This window comes from Cyclopterus lumpus, chromosome 12 (assembly GCF_009769545.1).
Source record: "Cyclopterus lumpus isolate fCycLum1 chromosome 12, fCycLum1.pri, whole genome shotgun sequence".
NCBI classification, from domain to species: Eukaryota; Metazoa; Chordata; class Actinopteri; order Perciformes; family Cyclopteridae; genus Cyclopterus; species Cyclopterus lumpus.
This window is the reverse complement of record NC_046977.1, coordinates 14,459,658-14,471,756: the sequence shown is the minus strand read 5'-3', so window position 1 is coordinate 14,471,756 and position 12,099 is coordinate 14,459,658. Positions and strand designations below refer to the sequence as shown.

At 43.5% G+C, this 12,099-nt stretch overlaps 1 protein-coding gene across 1 annotated transcript in view; it reads left to right on the top strand.

Annotated features, from left to right (window-relative positions):
- LOC117740257 (ephrin type-A receptor 5) overlaps positions 1-12,099 on the top strand; it is a 45,667-nt gene that overhangs the window by 17,486 nt on the left and 16,082 nt on the right. The window contains exons 3-8 of the mRNA XM_034546521.1: positions 2,896-3,051; positions 3,175-3,513; positions 10,024-10,148; positions 11,450-11,539; positions 11,737-11,806; positions 11,973-12,075. Coding sequence (XP_034402412.1) covers positions 2,896-3,051; positions 3,175-3,513; positions 10,024-10,148; positions 11,450-11,539; positions 11,737-11,806; positions 11,973-12,075 — 883 coding nt within the window. The remainder of the gene's footprint in view (positions 1-2,895; positions 3,052-3,174; positions 3,514-10,023; positions 10,149-11,449; positions 11,540-11,736; positions 11,807-11,972; positions 12,076-12,099) is intronic.

Genomic DNA, 12,099 nt, shown 5'->3' with positions numbered 1-12,099 from the left:
CAATTAAAGAGGACGCTCGTTAGCAAGCATCAACGGACACCGCTGGATCCTTAATTGCTTGGGATGCCAGTGTGTGATGCATATTAATTACGTATTAACCTCACACACACACAAACACACACGCAAATGCACGCAGGCACATTAGTGTGTGTTGCATATTAATTACCTATTACCCTTTGTGCTGTGCATTAAGAGCTGCGTGGCATCAGAAAGACAGCTTGCCCAAGGGCAACACACACACACACACACACACACACACACACACACACCACAATACCACCAACGCCGTTTATTCACATTGCATTCTAAATGAGGAATGAGCCACTTCAGCCAGCCGCCCATGACCCATATCTAATCTCACCACAGCAAGTGTGTGCATGTCCGTGTTTGCTCGGATTCAAAGATGAGTGGGCGTATATATATATGTATATATGTATATATATATATGTGTATATATATGTGCGTGCAGCTCATTTCCACACATGTTCCGTGTTCACTTTTCCTGTCGAACATGGATAATCTATTCACCCGAAATGAGCCAGAATTAATGATAATAAATACCTTAAGTCAACTGGAATTAATTTACATTAAAGTGCCATGCAATGGATTATTACATTTTCTTTCACACCAATTTGCACATTTTTAATTGCAAATGTTTATATCACTCATGATCATTTGCAACTCCCAGGGAAAATGAAAGAGTCATTTTAATTTAGTCAAATCACGTCATATAATCTTCGACAGCACATTATGCTCAAATGTCTACTTGTTAAATCTCTTCAGCAGTAACATGTTAGGAGTCATCGAAGTATCACATACTGTTTGATTACACAGGTGATAGGCATAGCCACACCAGGAGCTGAGAGCTTAGCATAAAAAAATAAAAACAATTAATGCTACTTACACTGGCATGATATCTGTCCATATCTATCTCAAATTACGAATACGTTCAGATTTTCCCATGTGTCAGTATTTTTTATCTTATTATCTACCCTCCAGTCTACTTCACTGCCTCTGTGTGTGCCCGTCTTTTTTAAATGAGCTGCCACCCCATTTTTTTTATTGATTTGGCCATGGGGGTTCGGAGGATGAAGTCAAGGAGAGCGAGACACCCGACTATGGCAATAAATCTGTATGCAACCATAAATGTGTGCGTGGTAGCAGACAAAGGATCAGGTGTGTCCTACTGCCCTGAATGCCGCAGCCCTCCACACGCACACACACACTCGTAGAAGGTGAAACGGTTCTATATCATTACGCTGAAGCAGAGTCAAATGAAGTAACAAATGCGATAACAATCATTTAATAACTCTGGATCCATTTTTTTTTTTTTATAGCATTTATACATTCAACAAAAAAAAAATGAATAGCAGCTACAACAAAGTCAAGCATTGAGACCATCTTCTCCTATTTCACTGAATAAAATCCGCCCTAAGGACATACATACATTACTGTCTGCGCTTTGTTGAGCATGAATTATGTCATCGGCTGCATTACTATCTGCTCATTCGCAACTAGGCCAGCCTCGTGAATGCCTCAAAAGCAACGTCTTGAGCCCATCAACTCATAATCAGGATATGTGTGGCATCCCGCATGCTACACATACACACAAGGCCACATGGTGTGTGTGTGTGTGTGTGTGTGTGTGTGTGTCGCAGAGGCGAGACAGATAGCGATCCAGGGCAGAGGGAGAATTGTTCAGGTTTAATGTTCCATGACAGTGGACCAAGGTTCCGTCAAGGGGAATCAGAGCCATTGCCGCCTTACGCCTAAAACAAACACACAAATTCCCCCCCCCCCCCCCCCCCCCCCCCCCACACACACACACACACACACACACTACTCCTTTGTCTCATCTCCTCTCTTCCCACCATTCTCTCCCCTCGTCTTATTTGCTTTTCACCTACTTCTTCCTCTCCTATTCATTATCCTCCCGTCCTCTTACCTGAAGTTTAATTATGAAGTTGTTAATCCCAGTTGCAGCCTGAATGGGCTTCACAGCAACCTCCTTTTAGAAAAGATGAGGGGGGGGGGATAGCTCCTAACCTTTTACGCCCTTTGAGGACAAACACGAATGTAACATCTCCTCTTTTGTCCTCCTCTGTCTCTGTTGTATGTATGTATGTAACTCTGCTTATCGATCCAAGTCCAACCCCCCCCCATTATTATTTCATCCTCTATTGCATGTGTCTATTTGTATCTGTCTGGGCGCAACAGCCAAATCAGGAAGAAAATGATGCTGTGATAAGTCTGTGATTGGATGGCTTGGGGGCGCAGCCATGGCGACAGAAGTTGATGTATTTTCCCGTGTTAACATTCAGAGTGTGTCACCCCGCTGTCTACCTGCCCCACTTAGATCAACGGAGTGTACGTCTGTGAGTGTGGGAGTGAGGAAGAGAGATTGTGTCTGTTTCAGTGCTTGTTTGTGTACATTTCCCATATGGGGCCAGGTGGGTACAATATTGTGCAGCAGATGCCCGTGATTCTTAACCAGGTTAAGTGCCACAATGGAACAAAAATAATCATATTTTTGGGGGGGCAAGACAAGAAAACCAGAGGAAGAGAGCAGGGTGGCACAGGTTGGAAAAAAGAAATAACCCCCGAGGACAAAATTGGACTTTAAAAGGAACAAAGAAATACAAATGTGACCAAAAATGTGTTGAATTCTTCTTTAAATTTCTCTTGTGTGACACAGCCACCCAGGAAAATTGTCCATGTTGACCTCCTTTCTATTTATTTTTGTATTTACTTTTTCAAAGGAACTAACCATGCTGTCCCGCTGTTCTCCCCATGACCCCCTTCCTTTTCCTGTTTGTACGTCTACTCTTATCGTCTCATCTTTATCCAACCCCAAACATCCCATGGCGCCCGCCCCCTCCCCTCCTCGTCTCTCAGTCTGCAAAGTGGGGTTTTACCGCTCGCTGCTGGACTCCTTGGCCTGCAGTAAATGTCCACCCCACAGTGTGGCCAGGCAGACAGGGGCCACTGCTTGCACTTGTGAGGACGGATACTATAAGATCGACTCCGACCCTCCCAATATGGCCTGCACACGTGAGGATTTATATTAGCATGCGCTTACTTCTGATTTTATGACTCATGACTCAGAGATTTTGTACTTTTTTTAAAATGTCGATATCATGTTGCTGTAGTGACCTCTCTTTCCATCTCTCTCAGGCCCTGCGTCTGCTCCACGTAACGCCATCTCCAATGTCAACGAGACCAGCGTCTTCCTGGAGTGGTCCATTCCCATGGAAACCGGCGGCAGGAAGGACGTGCGCTACAACATCCTGTGCAGACAGGTCTTGCCAGATGGAAGAGGCTTGGAAGAATGCGGCCCCAACGTACGTTTTTTGCCACGCCGCGTCGGCCTGTCAAACACCTCGGTCATGGTGGCCGACCTGCAGTCACACACCAACTACAGCTTCCTGCTGGAGGCTGTCAACGGGGTGTCAGAGCTGGCCAAAGACCACGCGAAGCAATATGTGTCACTGAATGTGACAACCAATCAGGCAGGTATGTTGCGCCAGATCTGTCACCTCTGTCAATACTCTTTTGCCAATCACAGCCTCACCATGAATTCTCCAATCAGCACCACGGCTGTCCTGTTTTTAGTTTTTTCTTTTTTTCCCCGTAATCAGAATTGTTCTGAATTGTCACAACACAAACCATCACCATTTTGTCCTTTCTCTTTCACCTCGTTATTGAGACTTCCACAGACCAACCTGCAAGTTGGATTCCTGCCGCAAATATCTTTGGTAACAAAGACACCAGATGATCAAATGATCACAGTATTTTTCCAACAAATCTGTCGCTGTGTTACTTTTGTTTCATGCGCCATCCTTGCAGAGAATGAGGGAACATTGCACAGTGGAAAGCTATTTATTTGTATTTTTTTTGCATTTAGATTTGTCAGCTTGGTCCCCTCAATTAGGCGGCGCATTCCATCAATAATCTTTGCAGGAATCGGGGGCATAATGAAAGCTCTTGATTTGCAGGCTGAGTGTCTTGTGTTGGAGCAGGTGGGGGCGGGGGGGTTTCTGCATGCCTGTAAGAAATGATGAATCCGGCTGATGATAGGCAAATTTGCATGTTTATTTTAGGCCGGGAAATACTTTCACTCATCAACTATGAGCAAAGAAAGACATCTTTGCACTTGTAGCTGCAGGAAATATTCTATGAATGCAATGCCTGAGCATCTTAGACATTCTGTGTGACTATAAAGTATGAGCAAGGCACTAAACCAATAACACTGAAGTGAGCACAATTGCCAAACATAAAAGACAACTCTACTATTAGACAATGAAAGAGTCCAAATACTCCACATAGCTGTAAATAGTGGAAGCTTTGCTGGCTTTCCTTTTTTTTAAAATGGAGATTCAAATTCATATGGGCTTTGGGAGACCATTTTTTTTTTTTATGTTCATGGGAGATATGTGCCCGTGAAGTTTATTTCATTTGCTTGCAATGAAATGGCTTTCACTTGGCGTAATGAAATGAGAAAAAAAAATATGAGACTAATGCTCTCCTTCCCAAGGAGTCCATCTGTAGGGAAGGCAAGAGAAAAGAACCGTTTTGAAAGAGCGTGTTTGTTCCTGTTTGTTGAACAAATGGTCCGTTGGCAGACGAGTAACTGTAGGCAGCAGTAGGAGAGCGAATGAGACGGGGCAGATGGTTGTCTGACAGTCGAGAGGACTGGCGGGCCCTCGAACTGTGTTGTCTTTGTGCCCGTCGGCAGACTGAGTGGATTACACCAGACTGCGGAATCCACATTCAGTTTATTGGAGTTACTAGATTAAAGTTAGCCAGTCACTGGACTATGTAGAGATTAGGAATTACAGTAGATTAGATTACACACGGTTGGCTGAGTCACAGACGGATACAATGTGCCGCTCTCTGGCGTGGATGTGGTCCAGGCTCGGCTCGGGCGTGGTTTTCATTTCATTCCTTGTCGATGTTGGATAAATATACTCTCTTTAATTTGGGAACACAATAAATTCAGGGAGCAGTCACTGGCACCGCTGAGTTTGTGCCGCGATCAATAGAATAACATTAATTACCGGAACCTGTTGTGGTAGAAAGGTTGTTGTGCACTGCACCACTGACCACATCCAGCGTTATTGACGGATGTTGCCAGGCTTTTTGTTGCACCTAATTAAACCACACCCGAACCGGGATGTCGGGGTGGCCAAACCCTCCATTGTGAACTCGTCTGTACTCATCATATTTTGCGGTTAAGTGAAGGCAACAAACCCCCTTAGTGGGGAATAAAAAAAATCATAATTTGGTTTAGAATAAGTGTGCTTGTAATATAGCGCAAGGTACGGATGTAACTTTATGAGACTCAAATATAATGGGACAATATGGCGCTAGGCTTGTGGCTATGTCTCAAATGCAATGTCTCTTTCAAGAAATCATGACCCGGCCAGTTAACATAATCCACAGACCTTGTGGTAACACTGTGGTAATGGGTCATGCCCATATCTCCAAAACTAGGCAACTGGCACCGAAACCATTAAGATTGCTAAACAGAACTAGTCAATCGGGAAAATATGGATTTGGGTGTCTTTTTGAAAGGAGGTCTTTTAAAAGGACCTCCTCGCTCTCAAGAGATTCCCCAAAGTAATCAGAACAATCATGTTCACAGTAATCCTGAAGCATTAATTGTTATGATCAGTTTAGCATCCTGCCTCGCCTCTCTCTGTTCCACAGATACGCAATGAGGACTTTGATCGGCATTGTAAACATCTGTGTTTTTGGACTGCGCTTCAGCTCGCGAGGGTGCAAAAGGCCAAATCGAGATACCGAGACCAAAGTACTGAGAGACGGGGGCGCCGGCCGGGTAGGCTCGGATAGACGGAGACGGAGGTAAAGAGCCGGAGGATCTGCCGTTTGATGTGTGGGAAGTGTCGCACTCGATAAGGGATCCGTGAAATAGGTGATTTCACAGTGTCCCTGTGAAGACCTGCTGAATAATAAAGTGTTGTTACTCGTGAGGGGGAGAGGTGAAAGGCAGGAGGGGAGGACAGAACAACAGGACGGGGGTAGAGGAAGAAGCGAGGTTGCGATAAGGCGAAGGAAAGGTGAGATTGCAGGAAGCCGTAAAAGAAAAAGGAAGTACAAGGAGGTCGAGCGGGCCAAGGAGGAAAGAAGGAAAAAGAAGAGGGTGGACATTAAGTGAGTGGACACATTTAGAAAACACTGAAAGCTGTTGCAGATTTTAAAAAAGTTCATATTTGTTGCACTGCTTTGATGTTTCCGTTCACACCAATACATATTTTTGATAAGGTGGCCAACTATCAACCATTATTAGGTCACCAAACGGACGTTTCTAAGCATCTACAGTTTAGGTGATTCTTCGTGCCTTGTGTGAATAAATCTGTGAAGGTTTTTATTGGCAGTAATAAATACACAGTTCCTTCTACGCAAGGAGGAAATGTCAATCCAGTCTTTTGTCGGCCGATAAGCTTGATGATCATGTAACGAGTTCCCGCGGTAGCTCGGCTCCATTATGCCTTTTTCTTTCATCTTGCTCACAGTGCGGGAGCGCTGCGTGGTAACTGCACACTAAATGCTCCCATACATTGTTTGTGCTGTTGTGGGCTATTAATCAAATGAATCGTGATGCATTACCTCGTGGGTGGTACAAAAATAAATAAGAGCACATCCTGGGGCTCTGCCTGTGTGTCTTACTTTGGTTTTTAGTCATATAATGGATATAAAAGTCGTGGGATAGCGAGGGTGTTTGCACTAAAACTGAAAGACTGCTAATTTGTGAGTATTTTAGCTCTACTTGTTGGAAATGTATCACTTTTAGTGACTCAGTTACCACATGTACATTTGGAAAAATGTACATCCGTCTGTGGAGTCACACTTCGACTTGAGTGTTGGTACTTTGACAAGAATCTTCATTAGGTTTATTGACGTATGCGTATAGTAAGTGTGGCTCAGGAGCAGCAGCCCTTTTTAAATTCAGGAATGTCATTTTAGGTATTTTCTTTCTCACAAACAAGGACTGGGAGACGTTTTCAAAGATAGATGAGACATTTGGAAGAATAGAGCATAGGAGATAGGAGATAGGCTATAGGAAGGGGTAGGAAAGAAGCCGGCCAGGGGTCACATGGTTCATATCATTTCCTATGAGTATAATATGCTTTTTGTTATGTTAAACATATGACATCTCTGACTTTTCACTTCATAATAAGATTGCCTTCCACCATCAGTATTCCTTTCAACATACTATGCCTTCATCAGTCGGATGGCAGAAGAGAGATGAACAGGAAATACGTGAAGAGAAACGGGGAATGAGGTCTGGAGACGTTACGGCCCTGGACTTCCAGTCGTCTTCCTGTTATGACTTTTTTATGAATTCCTGATTGACTGAAATGTACCAATATGTTGTGTGACGGATCACTTTCTAGGCCGCCAAATGACTGTCACTGTTGCAATTGTATGAAACGTATGAGATTGAGCAGGCAGGTGGTTAAGTTGCAAATATATATTTTAAAAAAAAATAGATGGGAGCAGCTTCGGTTTGCAGCCTTAATAAAGCCATCTCTCTCTTTGTCTGCCATACGCGTTCATTCTGTCTCTGGGTCTCTCTGTCTGTCATTCTCTGAGGGTAGTTAAAGGATAATAAACCAGATAGTTGAAGGTCCGTATTGATTTCGGTGATGCTCCAGACAGATAGCCGTCTGAGAGGCTTATGTTCTGCACGGTGATAACGTTGCTCTCATCTGAGGCCAGAGATGTTGCACTCGAGGGTTGAACTCGTCCGCTGAATAGCTTTTCCCACATGTGCCTGGGTGAACTAGAAGCTTCGGCTCGATTTTGAAAAACAGAAAATAGCTTGACAGACATTGAGAGTTTAACGTGTGGCCTGCGATGCCGTACTGTAGTCGCTCATTAGCAGATGTAACAGGCACTGGAAGGGAGTGTGATTCCTCTGTCTTCCTCTGAAAGTGTTGCTGGGGCCCTGTCTACACGCTTTCACCAGGTCTCTCCCTCTATGTCTCACTTTTCTTCCCTTTTTGTCAACATGTATTCCACCCACTCCTCCTTCTCTAGCACCCCAGCCGTCTCTTCCAGCACCTCCTATTCTCTCTCTCGCTCGCTCTCTCTCTGCACTTGTGTTTCTCGAATGCGACTGAGACTCAACAATCGAGTGTTTTAAAACCTGAGTTGTGGCACTAAAAGTTGTCTCATTGTGTAAATGCTGTTGACAAAAATTCCGCCTCGGGTGTTAAATATGGACGTTGTGCGTCTGTGCCGTTTGACATTTGGGGAAAAGGAAAGGTTAGAGCTGAGAAGGAACGAGCAGAAATTATGTGATAATTGGATCTGTTTGGAAATGTGCTCCAAATATACACAGAATTGGGTTTAGGCACTTTCCTAAACTAAAATGAGAATAGAAATGACTTTCTGGAATTTATTTCATTTACATATTACTGCAAAACACATTTGGGTTTTGCATTAGACAAAAGAAGCCATTTTTATAATATATTTTTATTTTCTGATAATATATATATATATATCAATTAAATTAAATTATGTAATTTGCAACTTTATTTTTATAGCCCCATATCAAAAGTTTGTATAACAGTGGGCTGTACAATCTGCACATGACCCTCTATTCTATTTTAATTAAATGTAGCCTGGCAATCTGCATCCATTTTCGGAGGATTTAAACTTGTATTTTGGTGCATTGTTACCCGCTAAACTGCTGGGAAGAGAAACCCTCTCTCTCATCATCGCGTCCCAGGCTTTCTACCATTTAAGCGTTGAGTGTGTGTGTGTGATTGGGTCTCTGGTTTCAGGCTTTTAAGATGTTGCAGATAACACTTCTGTGCGACCATCCACTCAGGATACAGTTACTGTGTTTGTAGCAATGATTTATTCCCTGCGGAGTTCTGCTGAGGCTATTGAAACCAAAATGCTGTTTAGCATTTGCAGGAGAAGCGCACGCACGCACGCACACGCACACACACAGCCGCACACAGCCGCACACAGCCGCACGCACACACACTAACTATCGGGATGTTGCCTGAGGGAGCATTTTGCCTGGTGAAAAGCTCTTTATGTGTCGGAGAGTCTCCAACTGTCCCTCTGAGAGATGGGCCAACAGTTCAGGTTACAACTGGATGGCTCGACGATTGATGCGAACACACACGACTGAGCTCACTTGACATCAGAACTTAAAGAATAAATGACCAAAAGTCTTATAATGGAAATGAAATGTTGCACAAACCCAAACTAAGGGAAGGTGTTCTCCTGTAATCTTCAGACTGCCAAACATGGACCACTAAAAGCTGTGTGCCAGATGTGTAGGGTCATCGTCGGCTTCACGGGCTCCTCTGCCAGCAGCTACTGAATAGCAAGATATTAAGGGATGGTTGACTTGGGCACAGGTGGACCTTGTTGCCAGATTGCAGACAATGTTTGTTTCTTTCAGAGGCAAAGCTGCTTTGGTACCAGAAATAATCTCAGTAGTCGTGATAAAGCTCAATGGACTGCGCCAAATAACCATGGAAGAACTTTGGTAACTAACAAACGTGAATTCATGAGAAGAAACTCTGGGGAAAATATGTGCAGCATGACAGAATTAGCAAAGACCGATGTACAACACCGTGTACTTCCTAATATAGTAAACACCCCCCCCCCCCCCCCCCCTTTTCACCATCATGTTTTAAATCATTTTGGGTCTTTTTTTAATGATTTTGTCCTTTGATGTTTCATCTTCCGTTTTTAATATTTCATAACGTACAACAGTCGCAGCCAGCATTGCAACTAGCTCTGTGCACGTAAACATCAAAGAATGAGGTGTCTTCAAAAGAGGGATGTCTTATGGAGGCTGATGGCACCCAGCCGGTTTTACAACGCTGGCACAGTTTCTCTTGTGTTTATTAGGATGTCGTGTTGAAAACTGGACCAAAAATAAACAAACTTGCTCCATATTAAACGGTTGGATTTGTACTACTGTTCCTGAAATTGTATTGTGTCTTTTTTATCTTGTGTGTGTGTTTGCAGCACCGTCCCCGGTGAGTGTGGTGAGAAAAGGCATTACAGGGAAGAGCAGCATCTCTCTTTCTTGGGCAGAGCCGGACCGCCCCAACGGCATCATCCTGGAGTACGAGATCAAGTATTTTGAAAAGGTAAACATCATTTTGCTCCTTATATGAAGCTACATGTCTCTGTTCTTTGGCTGGCCTTGGGCATCCTGTGATTTCTGAGTATTATTCTAAATATCACATTATACAGAAGTTTACACCGATTGCATTGTATGCACAAGTGTATTTTGTATACTGCATGTATTATGTTCATCATATACTCATAACAATTTAGCTTTATTATTAAAACTTCACCTTCCTCGTAGTACCTTTTGACTTTAACATTAAGTCTAGATTGCATCCGTTAAGCCTCAATGACCCCTGTCGCCAATGGAGTTTTGCCTCATAACAGTGCCGTGCGCCACACATTCAACGTGTTAAATTGCTGGAAACGTGTTGACAAAGATTGTTCAAATTGCCCTCAGAAATGCAACTGAATATACATTCAATTTAGCTTGAAGTGTCTTTTATTATTCTTAAGTGGCCCTGAAAAGACTTTCATTTGACTGGGCGATAGCTGTGTGTGGTTTTTTATTTCCCCTCTTTATTTTCAAGTTGGATTTGGGTAGAGGCAGGAATTTGATACTTCTATACAGATCATTGTTCCTGTGCCCTTCCTCTTTTCTCTCTTTAGTCGTCTGTTGTCGTCTTTTCTGGGAAGGTCAGAATAAAGGTATACAGGAGAGCAGAGCAGGGTTTGTGGTCAGTGGTTAGCTAATGGCTTCTGGCTAATGGAGGGGGCATTTAGCTGTGTTTTTAAACCTGATGTGGTTACAGTTCAGAAACTGATACTTAGACACACACACACTTACACACTAGCACTCACACACGTACTACTATAGCTTAAAGGAAGGAAAGATCGGCCTTTTTCAGTCAAGATACCGATACCGGGGCTTTGTACCGAGTACTGGTCTGATGCCAGGGTTTGATTTAATATGCCGTATGCCTCACCGCGTGGAAGTGACTGAGATCCTTCTTTTATGTGTAAGGGCACAGCAGGCTTGACGTAAACATTGCTCTCCTAACTTTGTAAAGCAAAATGAACACAAAAAAAAGTATGAATCGTACACCAGCAACCTGATAAAGAATCCAACGGGGATTATAATTAAATTGTCAACCTTTTTAATGCAGCGACACTTGTGGTCCAAACGATAAACAGAAAATCAAAAAATATAGGTGGATAGGTGGACCCCTATATCTGATCCAGCGATTTTAATGAGTTTAATATCGGTGCATCCCCAGTAGCTTAGCCCAACAAATGTGCTAAAGAATGGGGCAAGAAGACTCGAAATGTTTAATATCTGCACCAACATCAAACCATCAACCCTCCTCCGTTTCTCCCACAGGAACAGGACTCCAGCTACACCATTATAAAATCCAAGGAGACCGAGATGGTGGTGGAAGGCCTGAAGCCCTCATCAGTCTACATCTTTCAGGTCAAACATGGGTTAAAACTAAACTAATAAATAGAAAAAGGCATTGATGAATAATGTGAGGACAAAAAAAAACACTTTAGTCTGAGACGAGAAGAGGTAAATAAGCAATTAAAAAGATGTCAAATGTGTGACACATGGGAATAAAAACAGTTTTGACTGTCTATGTGATTTATATATTTGCATTTGCTGCATTCCAGGTGCGAGCCAGGACCTCAGCAGGCTACGGCGCATTCAGTCGACGTTTTGAATTCCAGACCAGCCCTTACTGTGAGTACACCAGAGAGAGAGAATACAAGTTCAACATGTACATGACTCCCACCAGGTGGCAGTTGGGCTTTTGTGTGTGTGTGTGCGTGTGTGTGTGTGTGTGTGTGTGTGTGTGTGTGTGTGTGTGTGTGCTACTTGTGTCTAATCCCGCCCCTTCCTTTGGCAGTAACTGCGACCAGTGAGCGTGCTCAAGCTTCAATAGTCGCGGTGGCCATCACGTTGGCTCTGGTCCTCCTGGCGGTCGTCGCTGGATTCCTGCTCAGTGGACGGTGAGTCCTAAATACACACCTGGA